Below are 19,157 nucleotides of genomic sequence, written 5' to 3' on the forward strand. Positions count from 1 at the left end.
AGGCTCCCCAAGTCTGGCACATATATATTCCATGGTTGGCTGCCAGAGTCCCAGAGCCTTCAGTTTGCTTGAGAAAAGTTCTTGCTTGCGCACCACAGGGAACGTCAGGCTCTGGAGACCAATACTGGAACTTGTCTGCTAAGTGTGTCAGACTGGCCCCTTCACCCCTGGAACAGAATCCACAGGCCAGTTGGGTGGAGCTGAGCAGAGAGCATTAGGAAATGGATGTGTCTGGGATTTAACTTATGAATGTGTCTTTATTGAGGAGTTTATATATATATGTATATATAAAAGATGGACCCTCTGTAAAAAGAGGGCTTATTGCCTCCAAACAGCAGAGCAGAACAGAAGACAAATACCTGGGTGTGTTCCCAGAAGTCAACGTTTCCTGCATTGCTGGCTGTCTTTCCTGGCCAGCATCATTGCTCGTCACCAAGGATTGAGCACCTCCTCCCCTTCCAGGTGCCCGCCCACCCAGCTTGCTGATGACTCTCATGAGGGCACAGAAGTTATAAGAATGGACAGATGCGCCAAGCTTTCTCCCAATCGGGTCAAAGAAGGTTTTGCTTTGGAAAATTCAATCAGGAATGTAAAGTTAGCTTGAGCTCCTTCAGATCCAAGACGTGAAGAAGTTTCCATCCTACTAGTTAGGGGAAGAGGAGACAGAAAGAAGAACTGTCTCTGGAATATGAGATAAGTACCTACTGTGTAGAGTGAGATCAGAAGCACACACTTGTGGGATAAATGGAATATATCACACAAGTCTGTTTTTTATTAGCATGGAAAATGGAAACAAGATTAGAAGAATATATAACATCTTAAAGAGTCACTGAGTTCTCTAAGGTGGGGGCACTTTGGCTTTAGAACCCCAGGGGAGGGTTGAGAATTAGCAAGTGCCCTAGCTGGTCAACTCCATTGGTCCCAAAATGGTTATTCTTCTCCAGCTGGGAGATTGTCCTCAATCCGCTTGATAAACCGCATCCTGATTTCTGTTACCCCATCTCCTTTCAGTGTATCCTGTACAAATTTCACATCCACTGCCATCTGGACCTATGAAGAAAGGAAAAATGGGGTTGTGGGCAGTCAGCAGGTGGTCTTGATTGTCCAGTTCACTTCTACTTTTCAATGGCTATAGACATAACTGGAGCACTTTAAAAATGTGAAATTTTACTTGTATTTTCTTTTTTAATCAGTAAATTCTTGACATACATCCTCTTCTTTCCTACCCCGACCCAGGAAGCTTTTCCTGGTAACAACAAAAATTGTCCAACTAGTCCAACCACCCCAGCAATCAGGGCCTCGATGACCTCTCATCTCTCCATGGAAAGGAAGGAGACAGGAGAATCTCATTGGGGTAAGGTCCAAGGCTGGTTATTATGGACCCAGAGCTTTCCCACTTCATTTAGCCTTCCTCTCACTTACACTAATGCAGTCATTTTGTCAGGCTATTTTCCTTCATCCTGCCTAGTGCCCTTTGGATCAGTCTCTATGGGTCTCACCAGGTTCCTCTGAAGTTCTATCAATCCTGTCTTATGGTACAATAATATTCTACTATACTCATCTACCACAATTTGTTCAGTCATTAAAGTTGAGTCATTTCCCAATTCATGGGTGCTCACTTGATCCTCAGTTTGCAACCATAAAAGGTGCTGCTCAGAAATCTTTTGGTTTCTATGGGAGCAGTGTGACTTTGCTCTTTTTAAGGCATGTGCCTGGGCCAGCAGTGGGCATCTCAGGCCCAAGGGGATGAAGAGTGGGACGACTTCTCTTGCATGATCTCAAACTACCTCCAGAACATTTGGCTCAGTTTGCAGCTCCACCAATACCATATCAGTGTGCCTGGCCTTCCTCTAGTCATGCTAAAACTATTTCTATCCTATGGCATCTTTGTCAGTTTTCTGGGTATAAAACTTCAGAATTGTTTTAATTTGTTCCTGAGTATTAGTGATTTGGAGCAGTCTTTCATATAATTGTTGATAGTTTGCAATTTTATTTTTGAAAACTGTCTATTTGTATCCTTTGGCTTCTTATCTCCTAGGAAGCCAGGTCACTTTTCATTGTCTAACTCAGTCTTAGACCTCTTCTCCCTCTCTTAAAGACCCAAGTTTGCTCCCAGTCTCTCCTCCAAAATACCTCATGTAGTGTGTATACTCTGTAACTTTTAAAGGGCTTTATAAAATGTCACCAATTCCACAATGTAAGTGATAACTCTCGTTAGATGTAGTGACCTCACTGAAGGATCACCACTAATAGTTCTGGGTGGTGACTTGCATTTATTTGGGGTTCAAGTATGCCTTCTAGAGCCCATCAGAGGCAGCTGGTGGCACAAAGGATAGAGAGCTGGACCTGGAGTAAGGAAGGCCTGAATTCAAATCCAGTCTCAGTCACTTACTAGCTATGTGATCCTGGACAAGTCACTTCACATCTGCCTCAGTTTTCTCAACTTTAAAATGGAGTCATAATATCACCTACCTCAAAAGAATGTTGTGAGGATCAAATAATATTTGTAAAAAGCACTTAGCACAGTGCTTGGCATACAGTAGGTACTATATAAATGCTTATTCCCTCCCTTTCCTGTTCCTTTCTTGCCCCAAACCATTTTTAAAAATTGTTTATTATAGCAAAGTCCCCCAGGAAAGGGTCCCCCCTCCCTTCATATTCATAATGAGAAATAACTCATCAAGTCAACCAGTGCTATGGCAGCACCCCTGGCAAGGCTTAGGGGAAGCTCTCTGACCTCAAGTGCAATCAAGGAAGGAGGGTCAACACTAAGCAGAAAAGTCCTAGGCTCTCTACTTCAGCCCCCTCCTAGAAGAAAAGAGTTGCACTCACCATCTCCAGGGCTCCTCTCAACACCCCACACAAGAGATTGGAATAAATGAGGGATGAGTGGTTATCAGGAAGCTCCACAAAATCAACCAGGGGGTTGTTTTCCAAGATCAAGGAGAACTCGTCACCAGCTGGGCTCCAGTTGGTGATGCTTGGAGTGATGCCCAGGTACATTTTAAATGCTACCTATTGGAGATACACAAAGCAGCATGGGTAAAGATGGGGCAGGGACTGATTCTCCTTTCTCTTCCTTCCCAAGGTACCTTCCTAGGTAAGGTGACTACACTGGTAATACAGGAGAATGAGAGGCAGGGGAATGATGCTTTGGGCTGATGGTTCACCCTCCAGAAATAATTAATGGAAAAGTATTTCTGCCCACCTAAGTGTCTGTTCTGTTCTCTGGGGTAGCATACTGCAACTAAAACTCCTAGGGGAAAGCACTGTTTACTGTTTCTCAAACAGACATTCTGAATGAGCAAAGGAAGAAGAGTGGTGGCTAGCATTGTAAGCATGCAAACCAAAGACAAAAGAAAATTCAGAGAAAACAGTCATGGCTACCTAAAGCCCAGGAGAGTTTCTTCACCTCTGCCTACGTTCTTCTTCTTACAAGGGGAACCCTGGGTCATTCTGGGCATTTCTTCCTAGGGCAGAATCACTCTGGGCACACTGTTTTCTCAGTATAGATGACCTCATCAGTTAAATGAGTATACCAAGGTTGGTTCAAGGTGGCAAGAAGGATAGCTCTCTCATAACCACATAACACTATCCTCTGGGCTTGACAGTTAAAAGTATGTGATAAGGAAGAATGGTCTCCATGAGGAAATAGAAAGAGCCTCTCTCTATGACTGACTTCAAAAGGATTGCCAACAGAACAGTTCATATTTTTGCCATGCTGAGGAAAAGCTCATTTTGATTTGAGGGGATTTCAGAATTCACAAGGGTGTCTCCTATGGCCATCAGCCTTCCCTCCCAATTCAGCTATCTCTTAACCAGTTCCTACAAGTTCTGGAAGTAAAACACAGTGATCTACAACTATCATGGCTATTAATAAGCTCCCCAGTACAGCTAGAGACCCTTCTGAGAGAAAGAAGGAGGGACTGCCTGGGGGCCCTGGGGAGATGACCTTGGCGATGACATCTGCTGTTTCCCGAAAGTCATGGCACCTGCCAACATTTGACCGAGCCAGGAAATCTTCAATCAATCGAACACCAATATTGTAGCCCCTGGAAAGGTGATCAGACAACAAGAATTCATGAGGTTGTCACAGTTTAGAGGTGGAAGCAAATATCACAAACTTTCACAATAAATCTACTTCATGAAACTGTGATCAAAGAAGACTTTGCCAAGTTGCAGAAGGTCAATGTGGTCCCAAATTACAGGGCATCCCCCACCCTCACTTCCCAAAGAATAAAACTTCTTGCCTCAGATACAACTCACATTTTGTCCAGTTGTTTATTTACATCTTCATCATTTTCATAGTCCTTGCAAAGCTGAGTGACCAGAGCTCCATAAGTCAGGGTGAAAAGCTCAGAACTCTAAAGGAGATTCAAAAGGCAGTCAGTATCAAACACAGGAAAAAGAAAGGCTTGTGTAAGTGGGGACAGACACTCGTGCTATTTTCAGGTTTCAGAAGAAAGTCACCTGTCTACTGAGAGAAAAAGTGAACTCCAGCAAAACTGCAGTGAGCCTGGGCACCCAGTACCTTGCCTAGGACTAACCCAATAAAATCTGGGCTAGGCTCATTTTAGGGAAAGGGTGGAGAAGGGCACTTTGCCTGAAAGCTCCTGTCTAGCATTCAAGTGCCAACAGCTCATGCTAACTCCTGGCCAAGGCTGGATTACACAAAGCAGAGGCTGCCATCCCCTGGTACAGAGCTCATATCTCAGATCTGGACTACATAAGCCCCTAGTTCAGGAGCCTAACCATGGCTCCCCCTGGTGTACTTCTTGGACTGTGAATCCAAGTCATCAGAAGACAGCTAAATGTTTCATCATTTATCAAGTATCCTCTGCTCATTAGCATATAATTTGAATTATTTCTTTAGAGTCCCCAGGGAATACTCCTCTAAATAACTAGACTATGTAGCCTCTGCAGCCTCTTTATAATAGTTCCAGTCCTTGAACAGCAAAAGGCACTGCTAGTCAGGAGGGAAGGAAAACAGGCCAGGGCTCCCTTCACCCTCTACCACAACAGATTATAGGCTTTGCCCTGAAAAACAATATCAGGAAAAACAAGGCTCCCTTTCTGCATACAGCTCCAGTGTTTACTGGGTGAAGATGACTTTATCATGCATTGGGTTTGTAGGGTGTTGTGATGCTGTTGGCTGTGCAGTTTGGGAATAGGATGGGGAAGCAATGGAGAGGAGGGCTACAACATCTGAAAATATTTTTCAGTCAGCTTAAAATGTTGCCCTGAGTGGCTTTCAACAACAGCTCTTAGAAAATCATGTCAACTCTTTTCTCAGATAGATGAAGGAACCTATCACCTACCATGAGGCGCAGAGATGCCGAAGGTAAAGGGAATGGCAAATACCAGTACTACAGAATGAAAGCAGCAGGCAGGTGGAAAGAAGGGAAAAAAGACAATATCAGCATTAAAAAAAGAAAGACAGACACATATGGGAAAGACCACAATCTCTACAACTAGGTTACCAAAAAACTGGACTGAAGACAGAGGCCAATCCAATCTGCCCCCATATAACTCGGTAGCTGAATGAGGTAAATTAAAACACTTAAAGAATTTTTGCCATTCTGAGGTCATGGCTCTTTGTAATTGAGACACGGAAGACAAAGTTGAAGCTCTCAGGCCAAATGGGCACTTCGATTGCTTTGTTCCAGTTCACATTAATAAAGTTAGGTTTTAGAATAAGGGGAACACTGTGAATTGACTATATTTTTAAAGTATATATTTTTGTAGTTTATATTATATTATATATTATATGTAGTGCCACATTTCCATGGTCCACTGTGACCACAACAGATAAGGAACAATTTTTCTGAACCATAATTTTCTCCTCCATAAAATAGTTTTAATCATATGGGAAGAACATACCTCACAGGGTTGTTGTGGGGATTAACAGAGCATATATAAAGCATTTTTAATCTTTAAATTGCTATATAAATACCAACTATTACTTAGGAGCCCTGATTTCACAGGTGTGGGTACTCCCTTCACTGATACAGGCCCTTCATTTTATGTTATTCAGAGCCACCTCTGCCCAACCTCTGTAGATTTACCTAGGGGCCTTTCCTTTGATTCTATTAGTATCCTGTGGGAGGTAATGTATCCCTGGAGATATCTCTTATCTCTCATTTTCACTACATGTCTACCTCACTCCTTTTCCAGTAATAATGCTGATACTTTCTTCTTCCCAGAAAGCTTTTTACTGTCACTCCAGTTGATTCTCATAATATTTCAATGAGACAAGTTAAGCAGGTATCTTCACTTTTCAGATGACTTCCAGCAAAGTCCTATTCCAATATGATGCCTCAGCAAAATATACAACAAAGTGAAAGGGACTGGTCTAACCATCTCTACTGGGTGAACAAAAGTAGATTAAAAAATAATATTTTGGGAGCAGCTGGGTAGCTCAATGGATTGAGAGCCAGGCCTGGAGATGGGAAGTCTTGGGTTCAAAAACATGGCCTCAGAGGCTTCCTAGTTGCATGACCCTGGATAAGTCACTTAACCCTAATTGCTTAGCCCTTGCCACTCTTCTGCCTTGGAACCAATACTCAATATCAATTCTAAGACAAAAGGTAAAAGTTAAAGAAAAAGGCAATGAAAAGATGTGTGGTAGGTATAAGTAGGCTGAAAAAATGCTATTGCCAGTGAGTTGTACATAAGAAGTGCTATGAAAGGCACTATTGAGGACCTTTAAAAAAAGGGTGGGTAAGTCCCAGAGCAAATATTGCATGTGGGACGTTATGCTTCCAAGATTTTAAAAGAACAAGAGGAAAGCCTTCAACCCATTGAATAGATCTTCTGGATAATTTAAGAGAAAATATAGACAATAATTGTATAGGTTGAGAAGACATAAAAGAATTAGGTTTAGCACTGGTAGAGGAATCATCCAGACCAGTGATGGCAAACCTATGGCATGAATGCCAAAGATGGCATGCAGAGTGCGCCCCCCCCCCCCCCCCCCCCCGGTTTATTACTAAAAAGGCAGAGGGACTTGGGCAGAGCTGCACCCCTCCCCCCCTCCATCATGCCTGATGACATTTTTTCATATCCCCCACCCCTCCTCCTACCAGCCCCAATGGGAGTGCTTTCTCCCTCCCCAGTGTGGATTTTGGGAGGGAATGGAACAAGATTGGGGGGAGAGGAACCCAGTACTCCTTCTCTAAAAGGATCACTATCACTGACCTAGACTGATGAAATCACAAGTCCAAGATGTCAAAGTTTAGAGATGAGGAAATTAAGGCCTGGAAAGAAGTTACTTGTCCAAGCTCATTTAGCTCTTTATAATGGCTGAGTCATGATTATAACCCAGATTTCCCAATTCCTAGTGAAGAGATCTCTCTATTTTACCAAGCTGTCTCCCACAACTTTACTGCTATTAATCACAATCTCTTTATAGTATAAAAACAATAATATATCCAAAACATCAGAACCAGCTGTGAAAACCTGAGAGAGTCATATTAACAACTGAATGAAGTTAACTGAAAAATTCTAGCCAAGGTATCTTTAGGAGACAATTTACCAAATATGACAAGTAAGGAAAGTTATTAAGGAAGGAAATTTGTTTTAGTAAAGTCAAAGGCCTGGGATTTATAAGCTCTGGGCATGAATGGATGGAGTACATCCAGCAATTACCAGTCCAGAGATTTGGCCTTAGTGCATTAAGTCATGAGAGCTTTTCATCCATTATTAACAACTTGAAGTCAGGATAACTGCCCTTAATATCAGAAGCCTCAGTTGACAATGATGCCAAGTAACTGGCAAATCAGAACCATTTATACTTTTCACATGAGGGCAACAAACATTTTATTCATGCTGTCCCCCACCCAATTCTCTGCCAAGAACAATAAGTATCAAGAGATAACAAAATCTTGTCCAATATCACAGAATCAGATTCTCCCAAATCTAAGATTGGGGCCCTTGACTTTTGACTCTATTCTCCACTCTCATTTTGAGGTCTCCATTTAAGAACTCAAGCATTCACACTTTAAACTGTGCATATAACACTTTCTGAGGCTTCTGGGCAGCACAAACTAGACTTTCAGAAAAAAAGAATCCACTGCTATTTGTCAGTTAACTTCCTTCAACTGAAACTAAGTTTCTACCCCTAAATTTAAAGAGTTTAATATGAATAATTAATTGGCCTTTGGAGCCAGCATTGGAACCATCATTCTAATGTAGGAATAAATCAATCCAGCACTGGCCAGCATTCAATCCTCACAGCAAATTTGTAAGGTAAGTCAAACATTGTTATCCCCATTTTATAGATGAACATCAACTTTAAGGACATGGTTTCCCCCTATTTAGTAAGAAAATTGGTGAATAAAGAGGGTCAAGAGGTTTTCTTTCTAGGAATCCCACTCTCTTGTTCACTCATCCATTTTCCTCTTTTAGGACTTGGACCTCAAAGGCCAATATCTCATATCTCTGAGGGATGGAGATTATAAACTCAGGTGACTAACAATAAAAAATGAAAATTGTGATTAGTGTCAATAGCTGCTTTTTCTTTTTCTTTATTAAACCTGTCTAAGTATCAATTCCAAGGCAGAAGAGTAGTTAGGGCTAGGCAACAGAGGTTAAGTGACTTGCTTAGGGCCACACAGCTAGGAAGTATCTGAAACCACATTAGAACTCAGGTTCTCCCATTTCTAGGACTGACTCTTTATCCATTGTGCTACTGGGCTGCCCCTTCTGGTTGGTTTTTCTATAGGAATTGGAGAGTAATCAACAACAGAAATAACAAATGAATTGCTTTTGTCTTTCAAATGCACAAAATTAAAAAAAAAAAAACCTCTGTTAAGAGGGTAACTTGTCTTTTCCAGGTCTACAAAAAAAAGTTGATGCTCAAGGTTGAAATAAGTATCACAAAAAGCAGGAGTTTAGCTGCTACAATACCAGACAGGGGAAGTTATCATATTTAAACCCATACCAATATTTAAACAGCTAACTGTATAGCAAGTGCTATAGTTATAGATTATTTTCCCCAAGCAATGAAGGATGGAAGAAGAAGTGGCTGAAAACCAGGTAAACAAGCCTGAACTGAGTACTAGACTTTCAGGTCAGATGAGCTCTATCTCTCTGAGCTGTCACCTCTAAAATGTTCTTGATCTTTAGGAAAAAGAAAGCCAAAGGCTCATTTATATCCTCATTCCCTGCCAATAAAAATCCAAAAGAAAACTGGTGTTTTCTCCCAATAAAATCAGTCCATAAGCCTTTTGAGGTTGGCATTGACAAAAATACATTATTTCTTAAAGAAAGATAGTGCGTTCATATAGAGAGCTGGAAGACCATATATATAGAGCTTGTCCAACCTCTTTAATTATACAAATGAAGAATTTGAGGCCAGGAGAAGTAATGTGGTTAAGTTTCAAAGACAGGTATTGCCACCTTTCTGATCTCTTGGGACTTGAATCTCATTCTACTGATGATACAAGATGTAGGTGGTGAAGGCATATCTTCCTAGGGAATTGAGTGAAACAATCCTTTCTTGGTTTGGAGATCTTGACTTCAGGGCACTTAGTTTTAGATATCAGAAAATAAAAGGAAGGAATGTGACCAGTGCTAAGAAGTGAAGGGAAGAAGGGATATGCCACAAAAGCAACAACAACATGGAAGACCCCTGGGCCCTGAGATGATACCCTATCCCCACTCTCCATTATAGACCTTCCTTTTAATATTTTATGTGCACCCAAGCTCCAATTATGGAAGAACTAGGTGGGCATTGGATAGAGTGCCTAGTCCTGGAGTCAGGAAGAAGACCTGAGTTCAAATCTAACCTCAGACTCTTACTAGCTGTGTGACCCCAGGGCAAGTCATATAACCTTGTTTGTCATAGTTTCCTCATCTGTAAAATGAGCTGGAGAAGGAAATGGCAAACCACTCTAGTATCTTTACCAAGAAAACCTCAAATGGGGTCATAAAGAGTAGGATGTACCTGAAATGATTTAACAACAGCAAAGCTCCAATTATAGGCCTTCATAATATTGGCTCCTTTCTAGCCTCCCTCAGCCAGTCCCATAATAGACTTTCCTTTCCAGTTCCTTTAACCCCACAACAGATTCTGCCCTCAACAAATCTACCATTCAGTCTCCATACACATTTTCTCTCAAGTAGGGTCAAGATAGCCATCTAATCTCATTGTTTCTGCTTCAAACCCTATCCAGAGTCTTCCATATAGGCACTCCCTCTTTCTCCTCCCATTTCTCATTACAAGCACCCTTTGCTCCCAGTCCTCTTGGAAATAGATCCCTTCCTAACTTCAACATCTCTTGCTTGCCTAATCCCTTGCCAAGGGCATCCCCCCAGAAAACTCTTCCTTTATATATTTTTCCACTCCCTTAACCAATAGGATCCTCCCCTCCTGAAGTTTGAACACTTTCCTGGGAAGCCCCAGACACAACCAAGAGTCCCAGGTAAGTACCCTCTCCTACAAGATAAACCTCAGTGACTCCCTAAACTGGGCCTCATCCCTTCTTACCCTTTAGCCCCCTATCCAACTTCTTCATCTCTCCCCCTTGGTGTCCCCTCACCTCCTCAATGCCCTAGCTCTCTTGGTTTCCCTCTCCCTTCAGCTCACGATGTCTTATACCTCATTCCAAAGTCACCCTCTTGTCAGCATGCCCCACGTCCCCCCACCTCAGTGCCCCAGTTAATCAACAAGTATTTACTGTGCCAGGCACAGTATTAAACAGTAAGTGATACAAAGAAAAAAAGTGAAAGTCCCAGAATTCAAGGAGCTTATATTTTAGGGAAGGGAAATAACATACAGATATAAACATTACTACCCGCTCACAACCTTAGCATCCCCTCCTCCGTCCCTCCCCCTCCCTCTCCAAATCCTTCACTACCTTCAAAGCCCCTCTCTCCTCAGTATCCCATTCCCTTCTCCTCAGCACCCATACCCTTTGCCCACTCAGCATCCCAGATTCTTTTCCCTCAGTACCCTTCCTCCTCTCAGTTCCCCTCCCCCTCAGCTGCTCCTCCCCCCTCAGCGCCCTAATCCTTTCCACCTCAGCCTCTCTTCCATCTCAGTCCCCACTCATCTGTCCCTTCGCCTCCCTCTTTCAGTCCCCCTCACCTTCCCTCCCAGCCCCCAACCCCGTTCCGGCACAAGTCCCACGCGCCGCTCCCAGTTACCATTTTCTTGCTCTCAGTGCCTCGGTTAGCTTGTCTCGACATGGCGCCGGCCGCCCCGCGCCTTAGGCTAGCTCACCTATTCCCCGGCGCCCCTACCCCCCGAACCCCCCAAGCTCCCCAACCCCTCTCTGGCCCAGCAGCGGCCGCACAGGCTTGGGCCTCCTAGACTGACAGACCCTGAACCACTGCGCAGGCGCGACCGGCTGCAGGACCCACGGGAGTCGTAGTCCCGCTTTAAAGCTAAAAGGAAGCCGCTCTCTCGCGCTCGCTCTCACTCCCTCTCTCTCTCCCTGACCCTCTTCCGGGGACTGTGGACTACAACTCCTATAGGATCTTTCAGTAGCATTGCTCTCCGGCCTCCGTAGGACTACAGTTCCCAGTACGCCTTACGCGAGGTTGAGCCGTTCAAGGTCCGGCCTTGTAGAAAGAGCCTGTACTTCAGAGTTCTGACCGCGGAGTGGTGCCCGCCTCTTGTTGGAGAAGCCGGTGCCCTACCATGCATTGCCCAGCTCCAAGGGGTCATGCCTTCCAACTCCCTATTTCACCCTGACTTCCGCTTCCACAGGCCAGGAAAACTGAGGTATCTTTGGGATATACAAACGTTCTCCTTTTTTAGTGTCTCACGGTCCTCTCAGAAATTTCATTTTTAGCCGCCAACATATAAAGCCACATCACAAAAAGTCTAGATTTGTGTTGGGGAATGTGTGGCACAGAGAGGGCTGCTCTGTTTCCCCTCTTCACAGCGCCCGAGTACAATTTTTATATGCCAGGCCCCTCTGTCCAGCCACGGAATGTGAGCACTTCCTCCCTCTGCTGTCTGGGGTAAATTGGTGGGGGTGGGAGGCCTTACAGGTAGATTGAAGATGCAGTTTGGGGCCATGATGTGGGGTGTGGTGGGGAGAGGGTAGGTTTGACATTACCAGATTCCTAGCTACATACACCAGCAAGAATCCAAAGGAATTGAATACGCAAGGGCTACTGGGAAAACTGGAAAACAGCTTGGCAGAAAATATGATTAGACCATCATTTTATACCTCATACTAACATAACATAACATAACAGGGGTGTATGGGGTGCTCAGGGAGGGGTAGTATCTCTGGTATGGAGGGCTTGTCGTGCCCTTCTAGGGCAGCTCTCCAGCCTCTAACCCCCACCTGACACCCAGCTCTCACTTGTGGCTCCCAGTAGCTGCTAGCATGCGGCAGTGGCCACACCCCGGGCAATGGCTTCGACAGGCTGGCCAAACCTTGTGAGGGTAGCCATCGGGTCATCGACCCCTGGTGAACCAGGGCTTTGCTCACCCAGTATGTGAAGACTGCTTCAGCTGAACATACGGAAAAAACCAACAAGAAGGTTCAATGGCTAAGATGGCGACTCAGCAAAGCACTGTGGAGTGCTTAGGGCGTGTTGGAGCACAGGGCCATCCAATGCAGCTGAGGAAGTCTCCAAACGTAACAATGTTTTGTGCCACTGGACCCAGGCTTCCAACGTGGAGAGAGTGGGACTGTCTCTGTGCATCGACTTTTCCACTTAAATCTCCTTCAGGCACAAGTATCTTTGTGCACACTCATCTATTCACCATGGATGAAACCTCACAAAAACGGTCGTCATTCTCAATTACCGAGAGACTACTACTACTACTCCTAACATAACAAGCTCCGGTTGACTATGCAGTCTAAACATAAAATGTTACATTATAAAAGAATTAAAAATGAATTAAAATAGACATCTTTAAGATTAGGAGAGCCAAATGAAGGATAGAGATCACAAAAGAAATTATTTTGCTATATATTCTGGGCCACCCCTCTATATGGACCATTTTCAATTACAGTCAAGTTCATGACTTTTTTGGGTAGTCTTCTGTTCAAATCCACAACTCCAAGCCCCTAGCAATATGCCTCTATAATAGACGAAGACAGGTAACACATGAATTCAAAGCTAAAGAATTCAAGCAAAATTCAAATAAATAAGGAATTAAATTATTTAGCAAATAATTCAAGTGGTTATTACCTGCAAACATCATCTTGTGTTCAAGTTATCTCCCAATTAACCCATCTATCTCCCTAACACAGAGGAAGAGGTTCAATCAATTTATTCAAGGAAAAATGTTAGATTGGTAGATATATTGATTCTAATTACTTTCCTTTCTATTTCAATTCAATAGCAATCTAAAAAGCACAGGCTTATCAGAATAGCTACTAGAGAGTGCTGTTTTTCTTGGCACAGTACTTGTCAGGATTATCTTTAACTTTTCCCAAGAATTAAAAGGAAAGTCATTTGCTTCATCTGCTGCTCTGCTCCCCCTGCTAGTTTGTCTTTGTAACTCATATTCTTGCTCAAAGCACATATCCATGATGACCTCTTATCAATTTTACATCATGAGTTTGCAGTTCCAATCCTGAATTCTTGGATAGTTAAAAGATAATACCAACATTATTAGGTCTGTTGGCCTGAAGTTCCATTTTTGAGCTAATGAATGACTCAGCCTACCTATTGCAGCCTCCAGTACTCCAACGAGTAAATGGTCTCTGTTTCCAGGACATACATAAACTCCTTCACTGGCAGAAAAATGAAAATCTCTTGATTCATATTCTCTATTGTCCAAATAGAGATCTACCTTCATATCCAGGGATCCTGGAAGGCTTCCATGACACTCAACAGGGTACCAACCTACAAATTATCCTTTAACTAAATCTTAGTCCAAGTTCTCTTCAGAGAAGCAATTGTCTGGCTCCAATAGTCCATCTCTAACTAATGGAGAGGCCCATGTGGAAGCCTTTCCATTGTTCTGATCTTCCTGTTCACTAAGGAATCTGACTTTTAAATAGGCAACAGGTGATTGGGATGTAGGACCCTAACCATTTCCTGGGGCTATTTTATAGATTGCTATCCTGCCTAGTCAATTCATCTCCTTGGTATGAGTGGCTCTCCTTTGGTACACCATCTTGTGTTTTCCCTGGATGCCAAGATTTCACAGAAGGATATTATTTCCTAACTCTAGGTCTTAACAATGAATCACCATTATGCAGTCAATCATTTCATTTTAAGCTTTTCTGAGCTGAGGGCATAACAAGGTACTATAGACCTCCTCTAGCCTATCTTTCAGCTAAAAGATCTAACTGGTAGTGAGGCTCCATGTTTCTTCTCCTCCTCCTTCTCCTTCTCTTCCTCCTCCCTCTCCTATAATTCCCAGTGAGAACATTCTTTTACCAATGTAGTTCAGCAATGTCTCTGCAACTTTTGGTATTAGAGAGCTGCCTAGGGCATTAAAAAGTTAGATGACTTTCCAGGACCTCTGTTTTTATCTTAGGAAATTCTCATGTACCAACTATTAGACAAACATAGCTCCAACCCAAACAGCAGATAAGGGGTAAAAACTGTGACATCATTCTTGGCGACACTATCTGACTACACAGCCAGTCTCAATGAGCTTTCTATTTCAATTTGAAGACCTCAGTTCCATTCTCCAGCAGTAGCATTTGATTAAAATATACTGCCTACAGATTTCCTTGAGTATAATGAGGTACATTTCTAGGTTTTTTGATCCCTGCCAAAGCTAACACCTTGGGTAGCTTGTTCTCAAAATTTTGACCTTGGTCAGAATGGATCTTGGCAAAGAAACTATACCTAGAGAAATATATCTCCCACAACACTTTGGCAATTGTAGAAGCTTTGTGGCTCTTGGTTGGGTATGTCTATGCCTAGTAGATGAAATGATGTGTTACTATCTGTATGTCATTTATATTCTTCCTAAGCCCTTTCAGATATAAATTGACAACATGCACACAAATTGCAACATTTTGCTCATCCTTGTTTACTCCATGTAGAAGTTGGTAGCACTTTCCTTTTACTATAACAAACATAAATTTTGTACTTAATAAATATGTCAGATATTATTTTAGACTAGCAGAATCCAATTCAAACAAGTTCCAGAGTTCTGTTGGCCAAGGACTCTAAATGATCATATAGAAACTGTATGACTACAGAACAAGTTGTACCTTTGGTAGGATGAATTGTAGTCAAGTTTGTACTCCACTACATATGTAAATGGGGTTAATGAGAGAAATTGCTCAATGAACTTATTGAATTTATGAGATGGTGAGGCTTTGCCTAGGATTTTTAAAAATTAAATTAGATTTTTTCCCATGGTTATATGATTCTTCTTGTCTCCCTCCCCTCTTCCCTTCCCCTTCCCAGTGTTGACAAGCAGTTCCACTGGGTTATACATATATTATCACTCAATACCTATTTCCATATTATTCATTTTTGTAATAGAGTAATCTTTTAAAACCAAAACCCCATACAAACAAATGATAAATCATATGTTTCCTTCTGGATTTCTACTCCCACTGTTCTTTCTCTAGATGTAGATAGCATTCTTTCTCATAAGTCCCTCAGAATTGTCCTGGATCATTGCACTGCTTTTAGTAACAAAGTCGATTAGTCCCACAATGTTTCAGTTATTGTATATAATATTCTCCTGGTTCTGCTTATTTCACTCTGCATCAGTTCATCTTTAGATCTTTCCAGTTCTTATGGAAATCTATCGATTCATCACCATCATATATATACCACAATTTGTTCAGTTATTCCCCAATCAAGTGACATCCCCATATTTTCCAATGTTTGCCACCACAAAAAGCATAGCTATAAATATTTTTGTACAAACAGATCCCTTCCCCTTTTTTTCATCTCTTTGGAATATAAACCTAGTAGTGGTCAAAAGACCAAAGATCAAAGGACATTCATTCTTTTAAAGTCCTTTGGGCATAATTCCAAATTTTTGCCTAGGATTTTAAAAAAAACCCTTACCTTTTGTCTTTGAAACAATACTATATTCCAAGGCAGAACCAGTTCCTAGCAGTAAGGGCTAGGTAATTGAGGTTAAGTGACTTGTCCAGGATCACACAGCTATGTCATATTTGAACCCAGAACCTTCCATCTTTAGACCTGGCTCTCTCCACTGAGTCATCTAGCTGCCTCTGCCTAGGACTTTAGAAAGTACTTTTCCCTATAGAGTATTGACATGAACTTATCTCACAGATCCAATCTTTGCCAAATCCTATCCTTTATATCTTCACAATATTTCTCCTATGTGCCCTCTTTTCCATTCCCAAATCTACCATCCTGGTACAAGCCCTTATTACTTCATGTCTGGGACCATTACAATAGCCTAAATCATCTCCCCACTCCAGTCTATTTTGCCCCCAAAAAAACCCTTGTAGTAAGGGGGAGGAACATAGTCTCATATTGTGTACCATCAATAAAGTCATCATATTCAGTATAAATATGTATATATATACATATATATAGAAAGAGAACTAAAATAGAGATATATTCATATATTCAATAAACGCTAACATATTATATTATGAGTACATATATACAACTATAAGGCATTTCTTCTCCTGACTGTTCCTCACACCTAGAATCCTCTCCCTCCTCATCTCTGACATCTGGCTTTCTTCAAGACTAAAAGCTCAAATCCACAATCTGCAAAAAGTGTTTCCTAGTCTCCTTTCTTTATCCCCCTGCTAGCACTTTCTCTCTAAGAGTACTTCCCATTTACTCCATTTATATCTGTTATATACCTAATTGTTTGCAGGTGGTGTCACCATTAGAGTAGGAGTTATTTGGAAGCAAGGACCATGTTCTTGCTTTTCTTTGTCTCTCTAGAAATTAGTATGTTGTTATCGGAAGTCTCTTCAGTTGTCATCACCTTCTTCATGTGGAAACAATGGAGCCACGATGCTTTTTCCTGTACCCTGATTGTTGAAGGTGTTGTCATGAGTGTGTGGAAAAGCCCCTCCCAAGCTGGTTGTGTTGCACTAGTCCTGTTAAAGTTTTTAATATATACTAGATCTCCTGGCTGAATATTGTGTAGTGTGAAGTCTAATGGCCCCATCTGTACTTATGCCCCCCCCCCATTCTTGCAGTTCTTTGACCCTGTGTTGCAATTCCCTGACATACTGAGCAATTTTCATGTGCCCCCGTAGCATAGATGTGAAAGCTGGTGTAAAAGTCTTTGCCTGCATCAGAGAATGTCCGTAGAGAATCTCATAAGGTGAAATGTGCAAGTCCCCTCTAGACCGAGTCCTTAGGTGGAATAAAGCCATTGGTAATATTTCTGGCCACTTCAGATGGGTCTCCCAATTCTGATTGCAAGGGGGAATTATTAGGGGTAAAATAAGATTTGGGCTTTGATAGAAAGCCTTTGATAGTAAGGAGTCTGAATCCTGCCAGGCTGGCGGACTGCCTTGAAATGGAACCTTGAGCTAAGATCTGGCTTAGGAATTTTGTGAGACTTGGGAGTTTGACGTACTGTTAAGTCTTCTCTCTCTCTCTGCTGGTGTTCCTTGCCCAGAGAGGTGGCTAATACTCATAATTTGGCTCTTGGAAATTCCTTGAACCAGAGTGACAGTTGTGGAAAGAGGAGGAAGTTAGAAGTTTGAGGAAGAGCTATGAAAGGAAGATCTACAGTTAAGAGAAAAAAATCTGGGTTTTGCTCCTCTGTGGTTACAGAGTGTAGCAGACTGGGCTCAGCCTTTTCAGGCCAGAAACCACTAGGTCAAAACTTGGTCTGACTAGAAGTCAAATAAAGGAGGCAGTAATGGAATATTATATGAGACTAATTATTAGAAATAGGCTTAGATAGTTAGAAATTGGGTAAGTTAGTAATAAGGAGAGAGAGCAGGTCTGGTTTTACTGCACAGAAGCGGATCCCACAAAGGACCTTGAGTTGGTGTGGTTGGAGGTGGTACCCTGTTATTATTTAGGGAATCTTTCCTGCTTTTACCTTTCTGTTAAACTCTTTTAATCCTTTAAATCTTAATAAATAGAGGTGTTGTTTTTACCCACGGTCTCCACAGTTGTGTCAGTCCAAATCCCTTGAGAAGGCCTCATTGTGAAAAGATCCACTGTTCTTCCCAGCCTATATCAACTTTGTTACAAAGTTAAGCCAACTGGCCCTTTTTACTAACAGATACAATCCAAATTTATCAACAACAGTGCCAAAGGTGAGTGTTGAATAAATGCTTGTAGTTGTTGATGATGATGATGAATGACATAAAGAAGATAGGGGACCTGGGCATACAATATTCCAAAAGGCAAACAATATAGACATAACTAAGTTGCAAAGCTGAGTATAATCCTACAAAGGAAAAGTGGACGTTTAATAGAATAGACTTCTTTCAAGCATTCTGATAAAAACAGAGTCCTGAGTCAGAACTTTGAATAGGGGTTAGAATAGGACTAGAGTTCAGAGACACCTAAAAGTATTGCTCCATTTATGTGAGCAATTGGAAAGAGCTGTATAATGATGCAGTACTAGTGTTTTAATTATGCTGGGGAGAAGAAACAAGTGTCCTTTCAACTCCTTATTGGAAGAGTATTGAGGGAGTTAAATAAAAAACACTGGGGGTTGGGGTGGTTGGTTGGTTCTGTTCTGAGGGTTTTAAAAGGAGAAAAGAAGGTGAAAGAATACACTAGTTGAGAATGCAAGGAGAAGGAATGAAACTCATAATTAGATTGAATAACAAAAAGATTATATAAACATGAAAGGCTGGTGGGTGTAGGTATCTGATGAAGCTCACTCATGAAATGGAAAAAGGACAGTTAAAAACATATATAGCACATACATATTCAAAGTAATTTGCTATAGAAATATATCAAACTTCACAAAGAAACAAGTAAGAATGGGGCAGGGAGCTGTTTAACAGAAGATAATATGGGGGAGAGAAAACAGAAATTCTTGGCCCTAAAGAATGGATTAAGGGGGAGGGAGGGAAAGAACTAGAATCTACAGGAGAATAACATGAATGTAATACAATATTATTGTGCTATAAGAAATGATAAAATAAATTATTTCAGGGAATCCTAGAAAATATGAATTAATGAAGTGATATGAACAAGACTAAGAACAATTTATGTGAAGACAAAATTGTAAGGGAAAACAACCTTGAAAGACACATACACATGCACATTAAAGCAAGCAATATTAAATAAAAAGT

The 19,157-nt window shown here is 41.8% G+C and overlaps 1 protein-coding gene across 2 annotated transcripts; it reads right to left on the minus strand.

The window, feature by feature from the left end:
- Window positions 1–750: 750 nt before the first annotated feature.
- On the minus strand, window positions 751–11,468 carry TRAPPC3 (trafficking protein particle complex subunit 3). 2 transcript variants are annotated; one of them, XM_007492806.3, is made up of 6 exons: window positions 11,149–11,452; window positions 5,319–5,366; window positions 4,267–4,364; window positions 3,953–4,052; window positions 2,833–3,015; window positions 751–1,050 (listed from the first exon to the last, which is right to left on the minus strand). In XM_007492806.3, exons 1-6 carry the CDS (start codon window positions 11,188–11,190, stop codon window positions 931–933), a joined length of 591 nt encoding a protein of 196 aa, XP_007492868.1. In that variant the 5' UTR covers window positions 11,191–11,452; the 3' UTR covers window positions 751–930. The 2 variants fall into 2 exon arrangements, with proteins under 2 accessions (XP_007492868.1, XP_001364351.1); XM_001364314.5 differs by lacking the exon at window positions 5,319–5,366 and having other exon boundaries at window positions 11,149–11,468.
- Window positions 11,469–19,157: the final 7,689 nt, after the last annotated feature.

This window comes from Monodelphis domestica, chromosome 4 (genome assembly GCF_027887165.1).
Source record: "Monodelphis domestica isolate mMonDom1 chromosome 4, mMonDom1.pri, whole genome shotgun sequence".
NCBI lineage: Eukaryota > Metazoa > Chordata > Mammalia > Didelphimorphia > Didelphidae > Monodelphis > Monodelphis domestica.

Bases quoted from the DNA above. Each gene is read 5' to 3' on its own strand.
- TRAPPC3 (XM_007492806.3), bottom strand. From the start codon at position 11,190: ATGTCGAGACAAGCTAACCGAGGCACTGAGAGCAAGAAAATG. The intron at 5,367-11,148 runs GTAACTGGGAGC...TTCATTCTGTAG, and splicing joins GCACTGAGAGCAAGAAAATG to TACTGGTATTTGCCATTCCC. The intron at 4,053-4,266 runs GTGAGTTGTATC...TCACCTTTCCAG, and splicing joins AATAAACAACTGGACAAAAT to GGGCTACAATATTGGTGTTC.